Consider the following 22,447-nt stretch of genomic DNA (forward strand, 5'->3'; position numbering starts at 1 on the left):
TTATATGCGGCTTTCCACCATTAGATAGTCTTTATAAAGCTTCCATGACTGAATTTAGGAATAACTATTACCATATAGACCAGATGAGTGAACTCATCCAGCTTTATCAGTGCAAGTCAGGAAACTATATATTGCCATCTATGGCGAACAGAGCATGTGTAACAGGTAATAAAATACAGTTATCTTGGTACCTTAGACCGAGTGCCATCCAACAAAACACCAAATCACAATTGGACCAATGGAATTTTAAGGGGTCATGTACAAGTTTAATTTTTTTCCGCAGACCCAGTAGACATCCAATATGTGACACACACACACACACACACACACACACACACACACACACACACACACACACAGCACCATTTGGTCTTCAGGCTAAAAACTGATGGAATTCCAGGACATATCAAAGCTTACAGCGCTATTGAGCTCACAAAGGGTGGCATGCACCAAAAAAACTTGTTTGCTGATCATAAAACTTGGTCTAACAAAAACAGTTAGACCACAATTGTGTCTATTGTAGCAGGAAGAATAAACTGTACTCTGGGGTGAAGAGCAAAATGCAAAGGAAAGTGCAATCAATGTGGCACACATTTTCTTCTTTGGAACAAACACTCACACCAGGATGTTGAGAAGGACAGGTTTAATCTTTTTAAACAAATTGGTCATACGTCGTCATCTTAGCCCCAATCCCAACATGAGGGATAAATGTGCCAAATGGCGTGGTACACCATAACAGGCTCCTGCCCACCAACCCATTCCAGAATTCTGACCGCACTGTCCTGTACAAGAGGTACAGCAAGAACAATGCAGTAAAGCCCATGGTGTATGAATACTGAACAGCCTCATTGTTGTTAGAGATCCTCCAATAAAACAATCACAATATCACCAATATATAAATAGAGATGCAAAGAAAAGTGGTATGTCAAGACAGTCGTAAAAACCTTCAAAAGATAAATGGTGAAAAAGAAAAAAAAAATACAAAAACCCAAAACACTGATCAAGTCATGGAATTGTCTGACCTGGCTTTTCAACAACATTAGTGGGGTCCACATTCTGGAGTATGCAGATGTGGGCATGTGGATGAGAATTTGTCCGAATAATAGTTTCGTATGCTAGAGATCAAGTCATGGAATTGTAAAAAGGCGGTAAAAATGTGTTACTGATGAAAATATCTTCAGTACTTGTCCCATAAACATTCCTCTCTACTGGAGCCCACTAAACAGAAAATCTAGAAGTAATTTTGACAGGGGTGAGAAAAGCTACTACAGATTTTTTTTGTGTGTAAAGGCCCTGTCACACACAGAGAAATCTGCGGCAGATCTGTGGTTGCAGTGAAATTGTGGACAATCAGTGACAGGTTTGTGGCTGTGTACAAATGGAACAATATGTCCATGATTTCACTGCAACCACAGATCTGCCAAAGATTTATCTGTGTGTAAAGTGGCTTTTAGTCATAGTAATTGAATAATGGGAAGTTTGGTGGTAGTTTTCAAAATAGGGGGGGGAGATCCAAAGGCCTGGTTGGGATGGGCACATGGGGCAATAGTACTGGGAATCACTTTCTGCCATGCTTCCTACAAACATGGCATCTTTTTTGGGGTTACCTTTGGGTGAGAGTGGGAGGCACGAGGAGAATGAAATGGTGTTCAGTATCTGGACACCCTTGGATTTGAAGGCTGCCTCCTACGCTGTCGAGTCACAAAGGAGACGTGCCAAATTTTCTCCTGGTATTGGAAAAATGTGAGCACTCCTTGGGTTATATATATATATATATATATATATATATATATATATATATATATATATATATATATATATATATATATATATATATATATATATATATTATATACACACACACACACACACACACACATACATATATATATATATATTATATACACACACACGCACACATATATATATATTATATACACACACACGCACATATACATATATATTAGATATCTATCTATCTATCTATCTATCTAATTAGGATGAAGCTGTTCTACCTACCTTTTTATACCATGCCCTGGTCTACTACTTCACCGGACATTGTTGAAGCACCGTATCTAACAGGTCAACAATGTCACAAAGTTTATTGTACTCATGCAGAGCGGTTTTTGCTTGTCCCTGGTGATGCCCGTTTGACAGTCTCTCACAAAGGCCAAAGACACATGGCATGAAAATCAGACAGCGTGGAATGCAATACAACATCGCATTCCACTCGAACCAAGTTCAGCCTGTGTCAGCGCCCATGAGCTATTTTCTCAGCCCTAATCAAGCAGAGAAAACAATCGCAGCATGCTACGGGTGTAATGCGATCCTCTCTCACACCCATTCAAGTCTATGGGGCAAGAGAAAGATCGCACTGCACTCACGGTACACCGGTGCAGGGCCAGAATTGCAATAGCCGGCTATGGAGGAAAGAGGGAGAGAAATCCCTCCAACTCTTCCTCAGAGCCGGCCCGTTCCACGCAGCTGAGGTCCAATTGCATGAGCGGACCTCAGTTGCAGTGACACTCATCTCCTGCTGTGCTGTTAGCATGAGCCGATTGTCATGCGAGGATCGCATTAGTCCCCGTGTGGCCCCAGCTAAAGGCAGATTCCATATCAACCCAGAACTGCTGGAGGCAAGCAGCATGTACGCCTACACTGCAGTGAACATTCTCTGCACCACTACATGTTATGTTCCTCCCTATCAGGATATTGGGGAAGGCTTTATGGTAATTGATAAATTTGATTTTTTGTTTTCTACACTGGTAGCACATCTCTCCCAGATCAACTATAAAGGGAGAGAGTATAGCCCCAGACCCAAGTGCTGCCATATTTTCTTAATATTGGGGATTTGAGCACAGTGATACACCCCATCACAGTAATCAAATGTCAGGTGGGTTTGGCTTCAGTTATTAGGTAATGAAATTCACATTTAGCACTTTTTTATTAAAAAATTGGCAGACCTGGACACTACCATCTTCAGATGTCTTGTACCACATCCAGTGCTCCACAAGAGGATACGAGTTGCTCTTACAAGTCATAACTCCTGTGTCTCCTTCATTGCTGTGTTCAGTTTTCTTATAAGCTACAACATGAGGTGGAACTAAAAGGGAGAAAGAGGGAACAGAAAGTTATACCTACAAAGATTATAAATACAGAGAAAGTATTTACTTTAGCTAGTTAATGTGGGAGGATTTTAATGTATTCAGTATACTTAGGCTGTGCATCTTCGTGGGAATCCCGAACATGCACATTTTTTGGCCCCCCCCAAAAATGCATACAAAAACGCATGCTTTTTGCGGTGTTTCTCTGCCCAACGCATTTAATCAAATTTATTGATAGAAAGAACATAGAATAGATAAAAGAACAAATAGAAAGATCATAAAATAGCTCGATAGAGCGATAGCTAGCTTTGGCCAGCTTTTTTTTTAACCAAAAAAAAAACAAAACAAAAAACCCTTGTGGGTCCCCCCCCTATTTTTCTAAAAACAGCCAAGGTACAGCAGACAACTGAGGGCCGATATTAGGGTGGGAAGGGTTCACAAAACAGTGCAGATGAAGTGATGCTCCAATATTATGACCAACAAGTCAGAAAACCAAATTACGCCAAATAAAACAGCAACAACTGAAATGGCTCAACAACTATAATAAAACATTTGTTTCTCTCAGAATGCCACTTTCAATGACTACAGTAGTCTCAAATCAGCCCCTTCAGGAGAAGCATTTTAAGAATACCGACTATACATTTTGTTTGCAGCGGGTCATAACAGCTTCAGGCAACTTTACATTACTCATAGCTGAAGGCATCCAGGTCACCAATTCTGGGATTTGCATTCTGCATCAGACACCTTCAAATGCCATTAAATATTTTATATGGGGTTCAAGTCAGGAAACTGGACAGACACCCCAGAAACTTTAAGGACTACATCTGAAACTAAGCCTTGGTGGACTTTGGGGTATGCACGGGAACAAACTGAAAGCGTCAATTAAGCCAAACCTCCAGCTTCCTCACAGAACTGACGTTTTTACTTGGGACTTTCCAATACTCTACACACACAAGAGGAAAAAGCAGCCATATGCTGCACTGTACACCGGGTGCTCTTTTCAGCATATGCTTCTTTCTTCCTCCAGATACCATTGATCCACAAGCGCGAAGAGATGTTTTTTTTCTTTATTTAAATTTTTTTTTACATTTCGTGAGTGCCGTATCCAGATCTCTCACATCAGGAATTCCGGGCCCAGCACCAGGGTATCTTTGAAAGTGCGTGGATCTGGAGTTGTACAGTCCGGGACCGCTCATCACTAGTCATGACCAGGTAAATAAGTCTCAGAATTCAGAAGTCACCAAAAGTGACATTTTATTAAGGCCCGAGGGGGGGGCGGTAGGATGGCTTAGAATTTTTTATTTTTTTATATATATATATTATAGAAGCTTTCAGTTATTTAAATACATGTTGACTAGTGTATTACAAAAATCAAAAAACATTTTAATTTGCAATAGGTATTCTGGAAACAGGAAAGGCTCAAACACACGATATCTACCTGTCACATTAACGTCCGCAGAAAGCTCAGGAACAGTCAAGAACTTGCACGTATATTGTCCAGAGCTCTCTACGCTCACCTTGGTAATGCTGAAAAGAGGAAAATAAATGCGATTTAATAAAGCAAAAATACAAGCAGATTGTTTTTACTCTGACCTTAATTCTGGTCTACCCTGCGTGAGCACAGAAGGGAATTCTAATGCGGATAATCCCGCATGAGGGCACGTCTGCTCCAGAGGGTGAAGTGCCACCAACTCAGTCTGACATTGATGTTAATGCAGGGAGCCCCTGACTGCACAGATACGACACCATTATCTCCTCATGATTTTTAATTAGGTACACCAGCATAAGAATTTAAAGACCACCTTCAGGTTTACAAATAAAACCGTGACATTCAGTGGCTGAGCGCAGCAGACAGGAGAGGTGGGTGTGTGCGCACCTGCACCGACACTGCGCTCTGCCTATAGTGTGTGCGCACACCTGCACCGACACTGCGCTCTGCCTATAGTGTGTGCACACCTGCACCGACACTGCGCTCTGCCTATAGTGTGTGCACACCTGCACCGACACTGCGCTCTGCCTATAGTGTGTGCGCACACCTGCACCGACACTGCGCTCTGCCTATAGTGTGTGCACACCTGCACCGACACTGCGCTCTGCCTATAGTGTGTGCACACCTGCACCGACACTGCGCTCTGCCTATAGTGTGAGCACACCTGCACCGACACTGCGCTCTGCCTATAGTGTGTGTACTAAACGTATTCAGAGTTTGAGCCATGCAAAGGGTGCACAAAAGCATCAATATTTGTTTATGGATTAAAGCTCAGAAAAAATGACTGATTAGCTTAAAGTTTTGTGGGGATTCATACTCCAAGTCTCAATAATACTTGTGTGTCTGGTTTTCACTAAAAACAAAAACAAAACAAAAACGAACACAGCATTTATACTAAGACACTTACTTATAGGTTGTTATTGGAGAGCTCTCTTTGTCTTCATGGACAAGCTTATGCCCCTTAAACCACTGGTGCCCAGAAATCTGAAAATTAGGATCTGTCAAATTGCACATTAGTAATTCTCCTCCGAGTGCATCTGGGGTGTCTGTGATGATCTGTGGATCTGTGGGGTGAGGAGAAGGGGGGGAAAAAAATAAAACCACATCCAACAGTTTTACATGAGACTCATCTTCATGGTCACAGTACTTTGGCAGTTTTTTCCCCAAAGTTTGCCCACCAATACTAATATTTAGTAAGTAGGGTCTATTATATTTGGAAACGTTCTGCTGGATACAAGAATGTAAATTTGTACCTCCTGATGAAACCGGCAGTGCGGTGAAACGCGCGTCAAGATTGGGGCAGGTGCAATCTGAGGCGCTGCATAGGACCTATACTGCTTACTAATGGCTACAGGTAAACTGACTTGCTAATGGGGCAATGTTGTAAATAGGGGCTATCAACTTAGGTGTACTTAACACCATACTGATTACTGGATACTATGCGCATGCAGCATGTGCTGTCCTCCTAGTCCTTGTGGACACTAGGGGCACCTCTCTGATATACAAGTTATAGTAGCACCCTATGAAAGAATATATATGTATACTATGCCCTAATTCTAGCAGTCCCTGTGCCTTTAAGGTATGCCTGTACATACATGTGTTATCAACTCCGGTTATAATTGAATGGTCCAGGTATTGCAGTGGCCACTAGTATTGCACCACTCCCTATAGTGCAGCTTTACATCCCTCCCTACATCCCAAATTTATCATCCTATGTATAATGAAATTTAATGTAATTTTTGCACGAGCACTTTTGTATTAATACATTTCTACTTTTTGAATATCAAAATCTGTGATTCCAGAGTCTTCTAGGTTGCAATTGAACTGAATCGGAATCTATTTATGATACTGAGAGGCCGCATATAGGTAATATAAATTTGTACAGTTAGACCGCCTCCTGCAGAAAGATCACCAGTACTTTAGGATCTGGGAAGAATAAAAGGAAGATTAAAGTTGTTGTATGGGGCAAAAACAAAAATCAGAAAGAAAGGATAAGACATTGATCATTCTTCTAGCTACCGAAGGGAGTAGGGTTGGTGGCACTAAAGGTCAGGTACAGCACTATGACCCGCTGTGGTTTTAAGACACAGGATAGCAGCTAGGAACATCCACAAAACAAAGGCTATTCAGAAAGATGTAGGTTGTATCCAGAGATTGGGACAACGGCAGTGAGCAGTTTAGTCATACTTTGCTATTAAAGTAGAATAATGTTCTGGATCAGTGGCATAATCAGCATACCTGCCAGTCTGGCTGTAATTGTATCTCAATGGTACAAATAACATTTTATCTGGGAAGTGCAAACAAAGAAGGTGCAAGAGGAAGGAAGTTGGGTCCAGCATGGGGATTCCAGCTGAGCAGTATCAAATCCTGTTAAGAAAGGAATAGGATGGGAAGGATGTCACACTGTGCAAGTCGTACCTTGAAGCTGAGGATCAAAGCAAACATGAGGAACAGTAAGCATTCTCAAGGAGTTAGCTAAATCAGGACTACAAGACTAAGTGGAGGTATCTGGCTACGAGGGAGTAGGTCTTCAGAACATCACAGGGGTTCTTCACAGTCTGGTTTCTCACTCACGGTCTAAGACAATAACATTGGCCTGTGAACGAATCCACTTGATGCGAGGGCTCTTTGTCAAATGGTTACGATCTGGATCATTGCTGGCACGGCATTCGTAGGTTCCAGAATCCTCCAGGTTGAGGTTGAAGAGATTGAGTGTACTTGCGGCATGGAAGACATAGGTTGCATTCATCTGTACATGGTTTTCTCGTGCTCCATCCCACAGCTGAGCGAAGCTTTCATTGCTAGCGTCTGCCTCAAACCACCACTGTATCTCTGGCATTGGACGTCCGACGGCCTCACAGTGGAGCGCCACTGATTCTCCCGTCAGTCTGAACTCTGAGAGTGGAGATTTAATGAACCCAGCTGTGGGGCACGAGTGAAAAAAGGTTAACCAAAAGAATATACTATATGTGCAAAACCTAGAAGAGGCGGAAGACTGACAGAATATCATTACAGTATTCTATACAACCCCCACATAGAAGCAAATGAAGGCACAGCTCCATTCTTTCATGACACATTTTCACAGACCAAGTAGTTAAATGAACACGTTCTCTTCATTAGCTAATTAGGCTACAAACTAAATAGGACAAGTCATTTCACGGATAAGATTTTAATGAGACCAAATGAGAGATTGTATGGAAATAAACCCACAATTCCAACAGTCTGTTTACCAAAATGCATTTACATGAACTAAAATGTGACTATACTCAACACTGCAATCCGGTAAATGCTCGAATGGCAGAAAGTTCCTCTCAATTGCACAGCTGCAGGTATAAATTATATATCATGCATGAGAAGGGAATGGACAGCATTTATAAAAGCCAAAAGTGGCCATTAAATCACAGATCAGCTAAATGCAGGCTGATCAGAGGTCGTTTAGTGGCTTCCCGAGACGGGCCAACCTCACATACCTGCAAAACGTACAATCATTGACAATGTAGCTTAAGGCTATGTGCGCACGTGTGCGCTCTGCACCGCACCGAAAATGTGCGCTTCAGAGCGCAGCTGAAAAGCTCCGTTCTGAAGCGCGTGGTGCCGGCAGAATTCGTGCGCTCTGCATGCTGCCTCTCCCTATAGACAGCATGCAAAACGCACGAAAGTAGTGACATGTCCCTTCTTAGAACGCAGCGATTCGGCAAGCAGCCGAATCGCTGCGTTCTAATACGCCACGTGCGCACGGCTCCTGCACAATCTCCATAGATTGTGCAGGGGACGCAGGACGCATGCAGTTACGCTGCGGTGCAGAACGCAGCGTAACTGCATGGAATACGCACACGTGCACACATACCCTAAAAGTCACCTTACCCAACAAACGTGTTGCTCATTTGGCACGTGATTGCCAGTCTGTCCATACAAGCATTACAAGGAACGCTGGTTCCTGAATATTGGCCAGTCTAAATGGGTCTTTACTGGCTGCCAGACACCTCTGAAAAATTCTTCCTTGGAAAAAAATCTAAACCAAGCTGAAATCCCACTCGCCCGACTCCTTCTGTTCCTCTGACATTTAGGCTATGTTCACACGATGCATCTTTACTACATTTTTTTTGTAGTCTCAGAAAATGCATCATAAATCATACATACATGGTCCCCCCTTCATTTTTCAGATCCAGCACAGGAACAGCAGCTGCAACCCTCAGCTGTGTGCCGTACCTTGGCGGTGGCAATTGGGGTAATAAGGAGTTAACAGCCCACAGCTGCTACTAAGTCCTAGCTTAGTGATGGCAAGTGTCTGAGACACCCCACATCACTAATCTAAGTGAAAGTAAATAAAAAACCCAAAAAATAATTTTGAAAAAAAAAAAAAAAGATAAAGCACCCTCTTTCACCACTTTATTAAGCCTCCAAAGACCCCTCAAGGTCCGACGTAATCCACACCACTTCCAGCTCTGCCACATCTGACAGAGAGCAGCCATAGAAAAATACTGCCTGCTGTGAGCTCCACACAGCAAATTAAGTGAGACGCACAATAAGCAGTGACGTCACTCAGGTTATCCGCGGCCAGAGCTGGACTCCTCCACCCATGACAACAAATCACCCGAGTGACTGAAGTGAGCTGTGCGATCAGCGGGATGTCACTCAGATGATTTGCTGTAACAGGTGGAGGCCTTGGCCATGGCTAACCTGAGTGATGTCACTGCTGAGCGCATGGCTCACTTAAGTTGTGACCTGAACTTTACAGCTAGCAGTCTTGTTCTATGGTGCTTGCTGTGAGCTTCAGATATGTAGCAGTGCTGGAAGTGTTGTGAGACCTGGAGGGTTGTGTTGGGGTGTATTAAGTGGTGAAAAAGGGTGCTTTAGTGTATTTTTTCCCCCAAATAAAAGCATTAATTTCGGGGTTTGTGTTTATTTAATTTCACTTACAGATTTAGTGATTTTAGTGATAGAGGGTGTCTCAAGTAGACGCCTGCCATCACTGATCTAGGACTTAATGGCAGCCCATAACTTCCATTAACTCATTACCCAGATTGCCCTGATGCGGTGGCAATCTGGATGAGCCGGGTAAAGTCCCTGGACTGTCACATCTAATGTGTGTCAATTCCGGGCGGCTGCTGGCTGATATTTTTAGGCTGGGGGGGGAGGAGGGGGGCTTCTACTAACGTGGGATTCCCCAGCCTGAGAACACCAGCCCCCGTGAGGCTTTATCTTTGCTAGGAATCAAAATTTGCGGGACCGTATCACTATGATATAGACCTGCCCACCAGTGGCTGTGATTGGTTGCAGTCAGACAGCTGACACTTAGCATGGGGGTTCAACGGACTAGCCAATCCCAGCCACCGGTGGGCGGGGGGGGCACGAGTTCATATTCTATGAAGGTATGAGCAACTCGGGAAGTGAATGACCGGCCACGGGAACAGTGTGACAGCCAGGCAGGTGATTCGGTAAGTATGAAGCGCTTGCTCCTACCCCTTTGCACCAGATTCTGGTCTCCATTGAGTATGGGAACCAGCATCTAGCCAGATACCAGGGATCAATCCCTTGCCGACCTCGAGTCAGCAGGGATTGATCTGCCAGTCCTTCAAAAATGCAGGGACAAGACTCAAAAATAATTGACATGCTGCATCTTCAGAAACGCAGCCAAAAAAGATGCACTGTGCAGACAGCAAAAATAGAAGTCTCAGACTTTACTGGGAAGGAAATGCATGCATAGGGGTGCATCTTTGCGACCTAAAAAAAATACACCAAAAATGCAGTAAAAGATGCGTGTGAACATAGCCTTACAGTCAGGGGAATGGGGTAAAGACACCTTCATACAATTTATATGTCCCATCAACATCTTGTGTATATACCCTAGAAATAGGATTGGATGTTTGTTTGCCATTACTCTGCATTTACAGCAAAAAAGTCAAATTTTCTCACTTGTCAAGGAAGCGAGGCCCCACAGAATGATGCACATTAAAGGGAAGCAGTCTGCACCATTCAAAGGGAACCTGTCAGGTCTCCCCTATGACTGAACTCCATCCCGGCAGCATTCACACCTGTATGACTACATTTCCTGCCCAACCAGCCTTGCATGTTATTTACCCAACAAAATGTTTAAAAAAAAAAAAAAAAAAAAAAAAAAAACAAAAAAAAAAGATTAATAGCTCTGCTATTCCAATACCAATTAGGGCCCTGACTAGTGGATTGAGTGTTAGGGGTACTTCTCACAGAGATCGCTAGCGAGATCGCTGCCGAGTCACTGTTTTTGTGACGCACCAGTGACCTCATCAGCGATCTCGCTCTGTGTGACACTGAGCAGCGATCTGGCCCCTGCTGTGAAATCGCTGCTCATTACACACAGTGCTGGTTCATTTTTTGGTAGTTGCTCTCCCGCTGTGAAGCACACATCGCTGTGTTTGACAGCGAGAGAGCAACGATCTGAATGTGTAGGGAGCCGGCGTCTGGAAGCTGGGATGCTGGTAACCAAGGTACACATCAGGTAACTAAGAAGAGCTTTGCTTGGTTACCCAATATTTCCCTTGGTTACTAGCGTATGCCGCTCTCAGACTGCCAGTGCCAGCTCCCTGCACACATAGCCAGAGTACACATCGGGTAAATAAGCGAAGTGCTTTGCTTATTAACCCGATTTGTACCCTGGCTACGAGTGCAGGGAGCCAGCGCTAAGCGGTGTGCGCTGGTAACCAGGGTAAATATCGGGTAACCAAGCAAAGCATTTCAGTTACCCGATATTTACATTGGTTACCAAGCACAGCATAGTTTCCACGAGTCGCTGCGGGCTGGTCACTGGTGAGATCTGCCTGATTGACAGCTCACCAGCGACCATGTAGCGACGCACCAGCGATCCTGACCAGGTCATATCGTGGTCGGAATCGCTGGTACGTTGTTTAGTGAGACGGGACACTTAGTTTCCCCAGATTAGGTGACCCTCTTTCCAGCTTATCACACCCTTGTGGACATAACATGATTTCCAAGAGCCAGTGTCACCCCAGCTCCTAGAAGTGTCCCACCTTCACACAGCTTTGTTACAAGTGAAAAGGTTTTGTTACAGTGTTAGCCAGTTGAAAAATTATTGAATGTTTTCAGTGAGGGGAACAAAGTTATAATCTTGTGATACTTTTTAATGGCTAATTAAAATAAAATAAAGTGATGTTACAAAGCAAGCTTTCGAGACATCTCAGGTCCCTTCATCAGGCATGGTACCATGGACTGGAGTTCGAAACATTGCTCTAAACTCACAGCCATTAATGTATAAACTGCTGGCAACAAAAGGCGAAAACAATGGCCAAATTGTTCTTCATTTTACCTCCTCGATGTCATGTGACTCATTAGTGTTACAAGGTGTCAGGTGTGAATTGGGAGCTGGTGTGTTACATTTGGTGTTTTTGATCACACACACCGTTTCATACTGATCACTGGAAGTTCAACATTGCTCCTCATAGCTAAGAGCTCTGAGGATCTGAGAAAAAGATACATAAAGATGGCCCAAGCTATAAGATTGCCAACACCCTGAAACTGAGCTGTAGCATGGTGACCAAGACCATACAGCAGTTTAACATCCAGGTTCCACTCAGAACAAGGCTCGCCATGACAGACCAAAGAGGTTGAGTGCACTTACTCAGCGTCCTATCCAGAGGATGTGTTAGCAACCTAGATGTACGAGTACTGCCAACATTGCTGCAGAGGTTAAAGGGGTGGGATTCAGCCTGTGAGTCCTCAGTCCATGCGCCATACACTGCATCATATTGGTCTGCATTACTGTTCCAAAAGGAAGCCTCTTCTAAAGAGGACACAAGAAAGCCCACTTTACTGAAGACAGGCAGACTAAGGACATGGATTACTAAAACCATGTTCTGTGGTCTGATGAGAAAGTGAAATGTATTTACTTCACATTTCCGCTAAAATGTATCAGTCACAATCCGCCGCTCTGGTAAACAACGCTATCCGTTTAGCGGATTCCGTTGTGTCCCATAGACTTGCATTAGTGGCGGATGACTACTGATGACCCTGCGTTGCATCCGCTGCGTCACAGTTTGTAGTTTTTTGACTGACCGCTGGGCGGGGAGCAACGCAGAGTGTAACGTTTTTCTGGCCGTCAAAATTGACGGACCGCGCAGGAATCCGCCGCAGTCCGTCATACTTGTAATGTATGTCTATGGTGCTGGAATCTGTCGTAATCAGTCTTACAACGGAATCCTGCACTGGATTCAGTCATGCTCTACTGAGCATGCCCAGCAGGTTTGGCACACCCACTGGGCTGTCCCAAACACAAACGGATCATGACAGATCCGTCAAAAAACGGACGTACAGCGGATGCAACGGATCAGTTTTTTCACAGGATTCCTGTGAAAGGAATCCTGTGAAAAACACATCAATTGCATCAGTTGACAACTTAAAAACGACTGATTTGTTGCTGACGGACCTGACATTTAAAACGGAAGTGTGAACCTAGCCTCAGATTGTGTCAACGACCCCAAACACCTCCAAGATGACCACTGCCTTTCTAAAGAAACTAAGGGTAAAACTAAGGGTGCTGGGCTGACCAAGCATGTCTCCAGACCTAAAACCATATGAAGCATCTGTGAGGCACCCTTAAACAGAAGGTGGAGCGCAAGGTCTAACATCCCCCAGCTCTGTGATGTCATCATGGAGGAGGGAAGAGGATTCCCGAGACTCCTAAGAGGCTCTAGTGATCTCAATGCCCAAGAGAGTTAAGGCAGTGCTTGAATATAATTGTGGCCCCAAAACATTGACACTTTCGGCACAATTTGCCTATTTTGACTTAGGGGTATACTCACGTTTATTGCCAGCAGTTCAGACATTAAATGGTTGTATTGAGTTATTTAGAGGGCACACCAAATTTACACTGTTATACAAGCTGTACATGGACTAATTTACATTGTATCCAAGTGTCATATCTTCAATGTTATTTTTTTTAATTTTTATATATTTTCATAGAAAAACATTACTTGAGATATACTGTAAAAATATAATTGCTTTAATATGCTTTTTTCAGGCCCCAATAGAAACCAATAAAGAATAAATGCAACAAAACCGCACAGTTCCGCAGTCTTTAGACGCACTGAGTTCTCATGACATCAGTCACCTTCCTTAGATATTTAGGCCATATTCACATGAAGCTCAATTGGTGGGTTTTTTGCACACAGAAATTCTGCTATGTACTAACTGTTCAAGCAAATCAGATTAGATTTGATGAAAAATCACCCACTGTGCATCTAAAGATGCTGCTGTACTATACTTTGATTAATTTTGTTTCCTCTAGAAGCTTCTATGTAGAACTTAAAGAAAATAATATAAATCAGAAAATAGTGTAGTATGGGGCAGACATTTGCAGAAAACAAGGGAAGACAACATTGTGAAGCTTTTGTAAAATAAAGCATAGTGAGCCTGATACACATGACGTCATGCCAGGGACTCCAGAAGGAAAGATACTGACCTGGATGCTGGACTAGTCCCAACCTTTGTGGATAAAGTAGAACAGTGCCATAGTTTTGGTCTACACCCTGCAGTCCTGGGCGACTGCTGAATGTCCCTCACTGTCCCCGACCCTCTGACATCTCCTGCCAGGGTAGGGGAAAAAAAAAAAAAAAAAAAAAGCAAATGGGCGTGGTAAATTTACCACGCTAAGATTTGTGGCCCTTTCTGATATTCAAGTGGTGGTATGGTGGATATAATATCCATCATACCTTGAATACAGCACATCTAACAGATCACATCATGCAGATCTCATAAGATTTTACAACAGCTTTACTTCTGAGAAGCCATTTAGAAGCGGTCCGTATGATGGAATGCAGAGACGAATCTCTTCTGAGGAGAAGTAAACCGTAGGACCAAGTATACAGAAATGTAACAGAATCAGAAGCTGCCCTTTACTGCCGTCTGCCTGACATTTTGAGGCCATGTGTGTGTGGACAAGCAACCAGCTGCTGACCTTTGTCAGGACCATCCCCGATTCTACCAAGATACTATATTTATATAAATAAACTGCTAAACCTAGGCTCGGATACTGCACACTACTGGCAGTGTATCAGAAGAAAACTTGCTGTGCCATAAGGCTATGTGCACGCTTACTATTTGGTTGCAGAAATGTATGCATCTGTTGGCAGAAAAAAAAAAAAAAAAAAAAAAAACGAGAAAAATGCACTGTGCAAACAGCCCAAAGCCTCCTTCACAAGTTTTTGTAAAACAAATGTTGTGCACGGTCCGTGGTGAAGGTGCGCATGTGTGTGTTTTTTACATATGCTGTCCCTGTACTATCTGACATCCGGATAGCACACGGACAGCATGAGCTGGTATACTTACCTGTCCCCGGAGCTACTGTTACTTCCGGGTCTGTGGTCAGTGCAGTGAATATGTAATGAGCCGGCATGGAAGCATCAGCGCCATAGACCAGTAAATATAAAAATGCTTTCAATTTTTGTGTGACCTGTGTTTTCTCTGGTGTGTCACATCCGTGTGCGATGTTCAGTGCAACACCCGTGCTGCCGCAGAAAACGGACATGTCCCAGTGTGGAGCACATGGAAACGTATGTGCTCCACACAGACACATCTGTGAGAAGACAGGGCTGTGTGACCAAGTCCATTGATTTAAATGGGTCTACATGTGTCCAGTACGTGTGATAATGAACATCACGTGTACCGGAGACACAGATGTGTAAAGGAGGCCAAGTATAAAGGCGTTTTGACAAAAATAGTTAATCCTATTAAATGTAATATCCTGCTGCATTTCTAATGTCTTGGGCTATATGCCCACGAGCGCTCATACCTACGGATGTATCCGCAGGTACGAGCGCATGTTTCCCGCAGCTGCCCGCCGGCGTCCGCAGCTATTTTTAGCTGCTACATTACAGCGGAATAGCTGCGAGAAACATGCGGAGATTCATGCGGCTTACCTGCGGACGTCCCGGCCTCTTATCTCCATAGCGGAAGGCCGGGACATCCGCAGGTAATTCCGCATGAATAATTGACATGCAATTATACCTGCGGATGCCTACATCTGCAGCATGGTCGGCAGCTGCACTTTCCGCAGCGTGGACACAGCACTCCCCATGTCCCAAAGGATAACATGGGGAGTGACTGTACATGCTAAAACTTGCGGATTTATCTGGAAAATCCAGAAAAATACGCAGGTTTTCCGCAGCAAAATCCGCACAAACAAGCTCGCATGGGCACATAGCCCTAGGTTATGTGCCCACGGGGGAAGTGTCCTGCGGTTATATCCGCATCACAACTTTCTCTGTTTTAATGCTGAGGTTGTATTGCGGAATGTCCTGCGGTTATGCTGTAGGCATTCTGCATTGAGGATACAGTACCATGGCTTCGGCACTGCATCCTCAATGCAGAACAAGTGCTGGAGTGATTGGGGAGTTCATACCTCCATCACACAGCACTTCACTCTCAGGCTGTGTCTGTCTGCACATTGCCGAGAAGGTGGGCGGGACTGAACTAGCTCCGGCTCTCCCATGACCAGAGCTCGTGCAGGCCCCGCCCACCTCCTCCTTCCTGCTCCTGTGCACCAAGGGAAAATGACCAGGTGTCTGCTATCAAGGCTGGTAAGTATGGGACCAAGCAGGGGATTTCCGCAGGTAATGCCGCAGGAAAAATTGACATGCAGTTATGTGCGGCTGCGGGATATCCGCAGCATATTCCGCAACCGCACATTCCACGTGGACAGCACTCCCCATGTCCCATAGGATAACATGGGGAGTGTCTGTACATGCTGAAACCTGCGGATTTATCCAGATAAATGCGCAGGTTTTCCACGGTAAAATCCGCAGAAGCAAGCTCCCGTGGGCACAGGGCCTTCGTGATCCACCACTCAATCTTCTCTACAGGTCACCGCTTCCCTTCCATGTGACATTGGAAATCTGTCACCAAGTTTTAGCTACCTGTTCTCAGAGCAGCATAAAGAAGGTAGAAGCCCCTCCTGTCTGTAGTTCACTCAGTGATAATCAGCTGGTGATAAAACACTCATTGTAAGTAAGCCACAGCACACAGCCTAAGTGACAGCTGTCTCAACACATCTCTTGATCTCTTCAGATTACATCACAAAAATCTGCTGAGATTCCCTTTAATCTCTGGGACATCAGATGTCCAAAACTGAATGTGCAGTATGTGCCACATTTAGTAGCCAGCCCCCATACTCCAGCGGTCTCATGGATGGGCACTGTGCGAGGAAAAACAGAATTGGTGCTGTCCTATATCACTCAGATTTGGTCTTGTGGAATATCCTGGCATTAGATACTGATTTGTATATTACGCTACAGACACTAGACTAGTATGAAAAGGCTAGATTTCAAATGTGGTGTCTAGCAAGACAATACAGCATGGCACACAGATTGTGAACAGCCATGGAATAAGTATGCCACAGACCAAAATGCCAAGACTACCACAAACAGCAAGGAAGAAAAGAATTCCAGCCAAGGGACTATAGAAAGCTTTATAAAATAAGGAGCGTGCTTTGTGCCTCACCCTCCTGAGAGGGTACAGCTTGTACCTTTTACATAGAAAACTGCTGATCCTACACAACAGCCAATCATGAGGTGAACACGGCATCATATGACTCCCCAGCATACATTCTCAAGGTCACCTTCACCCAGCACTGCAGGCTAGGAAATACAAGTGCAGTAAAAGGGAAAAGAACATCAGTCTCCAGTAATGAAGCCAGCGCTCAGCAAACAGGGAGGGCTGTGTCTGAATAGATTGCAAGCCTACAATGACTGTGCAGATACCAGGAATATTCCACAGAAGAGCAGGGCCCTGTAATGATGACATTGTGTAAATTACAGTCAGGTTAGAAGTTGCAGGGGGGTGGGGAGGGTCAAGTATAGGCATGTACTGTAAAAGGAAAAACAGCCTTGCATACAGAAACACTACAAGCACCATGTAATCCCACATACCCTGATGTGGGTCAACCACATATGTACAACTAGAAAAACAAAATTCAACACTGGGTCCTAACCACCCTATAAAGCCGTGTATTACTGCATGACCTTCTGAAGGTTACATACTGAAGCAATCTTCATGTACCCCCACAAGCTTCAAAAGGGGGATGGTGAACAAATATTACAAGTCGGATTAAACTCTCAATTGTAATCTGGGGGGGGTCCAAAAAAAAAAAAAGACAATGGGTTAAAAAGATGGGTTAAGGCTGGGATAAGCATAGTGGGGAGGTTCGGGAGGAGGTGGGATGGGATTGTGTGTAGAGTACACAAGTGGTGAGGTGTGATTTGGAGAGATGATCAAATTCTTCAGTGATGTTGGGGAGGAAAGCTATGGGGCAGGGCACTTGTTGTATGGAGTGGCTGTGGTGGAGTGAAGACTTTCCTTGTTTGATCGATATTATTAAAATGTGAGGCTAAGGCCGGGGCCACACGGGGCACTAGTGCGATGCTCCCATGACACTGCTCGCGCTGGCAGCACAGCAGGAGCAGAGTGTCATGCTAGTATCCCTGCGACTGAGGTCCAACTGAGCGGAGCTCACCTGCGGGGGGCGTGCCGGCACTGCGGAAGAGCGGGCCAGCACGGAGGAGGGGTGGGAGGGATTTATCTCCCTCTGTCCTCCATAGCCGGCTATTTCCATTCTCACTCTGCACGCGAGGTACACCGGTGTACTGCGAGTGCAGTGCGATTTTTCTCTCGCCCCATTCACAAATGGCTGCAAGAGAAGGTCTCACGTTACAATCGTAGCATGCTGCGATCGTTTTCTCTGTCCGATTAGGGCTGAGAAAATAATCGCTCATGTGCGCTGACACACAGGCTAGAATTGGTCCGAGTGGAATGCGATGTTTTATCACACTCCACTCGCCAGGGCTGTGGAGTCGGTAAGACTCAGACTCAGACTCAGACTCAGACTCAGACTCAGACTCAGACTCAGACTCAGACTCAGACTCAGACTCAGACTCAGACTCAGACTCAGACTCAGACTCAGACTCAGACTCAGACTCAGACTCAGACTCAGACTCAGACTCAGACTCAGACTCAGACTCAGACTCAGACTCAGACTCAGACTCAGACTCAGACTCAGACTCAGACTCAGACTCAGACTCAGACTCAGACTCAGACTCAGACTCAGACTCAGACTCAGACTCAGACTCAGACTCAGACTCAGACTCAGACTCAGACTCAGACTCAGACTCAGACTCAGACTCAGACTCAGACTCAGACTCAGACTCAGACTCAGACTCAGACTCAGACTCAGACTCAGACTCAGACTCAGACTCAGACTCAGACTCAGACTCAGACTCAGACTCAGACTCAGACTCAGACTCAGACTCAGACTCAGACTCAGACTCAGACTCAGACTCATATTGCTTATAGTTAGGTGAAAAATTTATTGTAGTACATGAATATGTGTATGTGAACATTAGACATTTAATAATTTTTATGATACAATAATCAAGATATTTGGATAGAACATAAAATATATTTATTGGATACAACTTTAGAACACAAAAAACTGTAATAAATTGTAAATATGTAATACACTATGTAATATACAGTAGATTACATATATATCTTGTGTGTGTATATACACTGTGTATATATATATAATATTACATATTTACAATTTATTAGTTTTTTGTGTTCTAAAGTTGTATCCAATAAATATTTTATGTTCTATCCAAATATCTTGATTATTGTATCATAAAAACAATTAAATGTCTGATGTTCACATTATACTACAATAAATTTTTCACTTAAATATAAGCATTATACTAAATGTTATTATTTAGTAAAATATTCAGCACATTCTGCATTGCACTCCTGTCCCCAATTTATTATATATTTTAGGAGTCGGAGCATTTTATACCGACTCCAACTCCGACTCCGACTCCACCAAAATGAGCTCCGACTCCGACTCCACGACTCCGACTCCGACTCCACAGCCCTGCCACTCGCACCGATTTTCTCGCCGTGTGGCTTAGGCCTTAGTCTTCTGCACAGATGAAGGAAACCACAGGGGACACTAGTGGGCAGAGGAGAGAGTTAAAGTGTTCAGCAACTGTTTGGGGCTGTGGGATAAACACTGAGGGTTTTCAAGTAATCCTGTTTAGCAGAGGGGAGGGCTGACCTGAATTTGACATTTTTTATTTTTTTTAATGCAGCAAAGTCATCTTGAAAGTGTTTTCTTTCAATGCTGCCCAGCAACCCTAGACACTTGCTGAAGCTTTTTAGTGAGGCTGTTTTGCCAGGGTTGTCTATTGATTCATCGCACTGCCATGCAGGAGCAGGACGGCCAAGTCAATAACTGATGCGAGTGTTGAGTTTTAGAAATAAAAAAAGAAAAAAAAAAAAAAAAAAACCACACTGGCACAGTGTTGTGAAGATATGGAAGACAGCGGTAGAATAATCAGTGTGTGAGTGTCTAGCTATGCAAAGCCTCTGAAGGTGTACGATGGGGGCAGGTGAGGAGAAGGATAAGAAAGTGAGTAGATGGTGGTCTGATAGCTGGAGAGAAGAGGTTGTTTAGTTAGATAGGGAGTAGAGGCGGGTGAAGATTAGGTATAATGCATGTGTGACGCCCCAGGGGCTGTGGGCTACTCTGTCCCGGGAGTGCGGTGCGCAGGGGGGGGGCAGTTGTGGTTGTGGCCGATGCCCGATTCAGTGACCCTCGGGGGTCGGTCCGATAAAAAAAAATGGGTGAAAAATAAAAAGGGAAATAAAAAACAGGTTCTCGACTATGCCACTTGTAGTGTGCGGCCAGGTTATTGAAGCAGCCGCTGCAGGGTCTCCTGGGGCTGGTGGAGTAGTACAGCTTAGGTGTTTTGGGCCCTCCGCAAGCAGGGCTAGGCCTCAGCAGTGGATGATGAGAGGGCAATGATGGGGGACAGTCAGTGTAGGGGTACGGAAGTGAGAAGGAAACAATACACACTGGTATTGCGGTTTCAACTTTCCCTTTACTTGTGGCTGGTACCGGGTTACAGGTGTTCCCGCTCCCCATGTTCTCCGTGCAAGCTGTGGCCTGGGTAGCGGACCTCCGTGCACACTTGTTTGTATTGGGCTCTCATGGCCTAGAGCTTCTGGGGAACCCCTCAGTTTCAGTCTTGGCCCTATTGCAGGCAGTCTGGACTATGTAAGGGGGTCAATCCTGGGCCCCTCTTTGCTGCTGATGCTTCAGACTTTGGGTTGGTGAGGGACCCTGGAGATGCCCTCACCTGGCAGAATTAATAGTTGACCATAAAGTGTCCCACTGTCCTAGGGTCTGCACCCCGCCTTGTGCAGAGTCCTGTGAGCCTTTGTTCCAGACTTACACAGGCGCCTAGTTCCTGGAGTCTTAGGCTATGTGCGCACTAGGCGTTTTTGCTCGGTTTTTGGGCTCAAAACTACTTGACTTTGCTTCCCCAGCAAAGTCTATGACTTTTCATTTTTACTGTCCGCACACAACTTTTTTTTAACTTTTTTGAGCAAGAAAAAAAAAAAAAAAAAATGGACATGTCCATTCTTTCCAGCGTTTGTTTTGCATTGGAAAAACACCAAAATGTAGCCAAAAACGCACCGAAACACTGTAAAAACGCATGGGTTTTTTGGTGCGTTTTTGCAGCGGGTGTGTTTTTTGCAGCCAAAAACGCAGCGTACGTGTGACGGGGTATGCGACAGCAGTAAGGGACGCCAGGCCAAGGAACAATCCAAGAAGATTTAATGAGGCAGGGAGCATAAAACATCAATATTAAAATGGTTCTTTAGAGTCCACACAAAGGAAATAGGTCCGGGGGCGCCAAGGAGAATGCAAAAGTCCTCAAAGTCCAATCGTCCATGTACGGGCGAAAAGGAGCTGGCCTTAGCACAGGTCCTCACCCTTCACTCAACAAAGCATAACTAAAAACTAAAACATGGGGCTGAATCTCCCACCCCTCCTTAGATCCACCCCCTTAACATTTGCTGCTTGTAGCTACTAGTTAGAAAGAAGTTCCTAGACAGTCTCCAGAGATTATGTACTAGGGAAGCCCCCTGCAGAGGAGAACAATATATTTGCAATCCCCCCAAATCAAGGACAATAGCTACGGCTGAAGCCTGATTGCAATATGATACAGGCTGGGGGGATATAATGTTACAGTACGCGCATAGCCTTACCTTCCGCAGGTAACCCAGATTTCCTGGAGTCCTGGTTCCTTACTCCACAGTCCCTCACTCCTGTTACAGCATTCCATTGTTAGGGTTCATGCGCACGTCGTGTAATAGCAAGCATTTACGCTGTGTATTGCACTGCAGCGTAAATGCATGCGTCCCCTGCACAATCTACATAGATTGTGCCTGATACTTTTATGAAAGCAGCGATTTGGATGCCAAAATTTGGACCCAAATCAGTGCGTTCAAAAAGCAGCATGTCAATTATTCCGTGCGCTATGGATGCTGCTCTCACTGTATGGTGAAATCGGCATTTTTTCTGCAGTAACACTGCATCCATTATGCAGTGATTTGAAGCGCACGTGTGCTGTAAAGTCGCTGCAGAAATTTCAGCAGGTACGTGCGAACAGAGCCTTACTTCAGGTCTTTTCCCTTCTTTCTGTACTTTCACTCTCAACTCCTCACACTCCTTCCCGCCAACTTCCTAACTGACCACTTGCCCCTCCCCCCGCTGGGTCTCTCCTTACAGATTGGGTGGCGACTATCCAATCAGTGCCAATCCCTTTTACCTGTTGCTAGGCAGTCTCCCAGTCTAGAATTGGGGTTATGTATGTGGCCTGAGGGTGCTGGTGTGTTGACTGGCACCAGGATTTGGGTTTCCACAGGTTACATTTTGGGGCACCTGATAGTTCAGGGGTGCTACATTTTCCTATCAATGTGGGTGGCTGTGGAAGACCACTGAGTAAGGCTGAAAGGTGAGTTTATAGGC

General features: G+C 44.6%; 1 protein-coding gene across 2 annotated transcripts in view; it reads right to left on the reverse strand.

Moving 5' to 3' along the window:
* The window catches only part of BSG (basigin (Ok blood group)), a 53,385-nt gene that overhangs the window by 6,075 nt on the left and 24,863 nt on the right, over window positions 1-22,447 (reverse strand). Inside the window, exons 1-4 of one of the 2 annotated variants that reach the window (XM_075352891.1) lie at window positions 7,168-7,618; window positions 5,501-5,657; window positions 4,543-4,631; window positions 2,964-3,103 (exon numbers count right to left, since the gene is read on the reverse strand). In XM_075352891.1, coding sequence (XP_075209006.1) covers window positions 2,964-3,103; window positions 4,543-4,631; window positions 5,501-5,657; window positions 7,168-7,603 — 822 coding nt within the window. In that variant the 5' untranslated portion in view covers window positions 7,604-7,618. Of the gene's footprint in view, window positions 1-2,963; window positions 3,104-4,542; window positions 4,632-5,500; window positions 5,658-7,167; window positions 7,619-22,447 lie in introns of those variants that run through there. The other variant, XM_075352900.1, reaches the window with a different exon arrangement.

This window comes from Anomaloglossus baeobatrachus, chromosome 1, assembly GCF_048569485.1.
Source record: "Anomaloglossus baeobatrachus isolate aAnoBae1 chromosome 1, aAnoBae1.hap1, whole genome shotgun sequence".
Classification (NCBI taxonomy): domain Eukaryota; kingdom Metazoa; phylum Chordata; class Amphibia; order Anura; family Aromobatidae; genus Anomaloglossus; species Anomaloglossus baeobatrachus.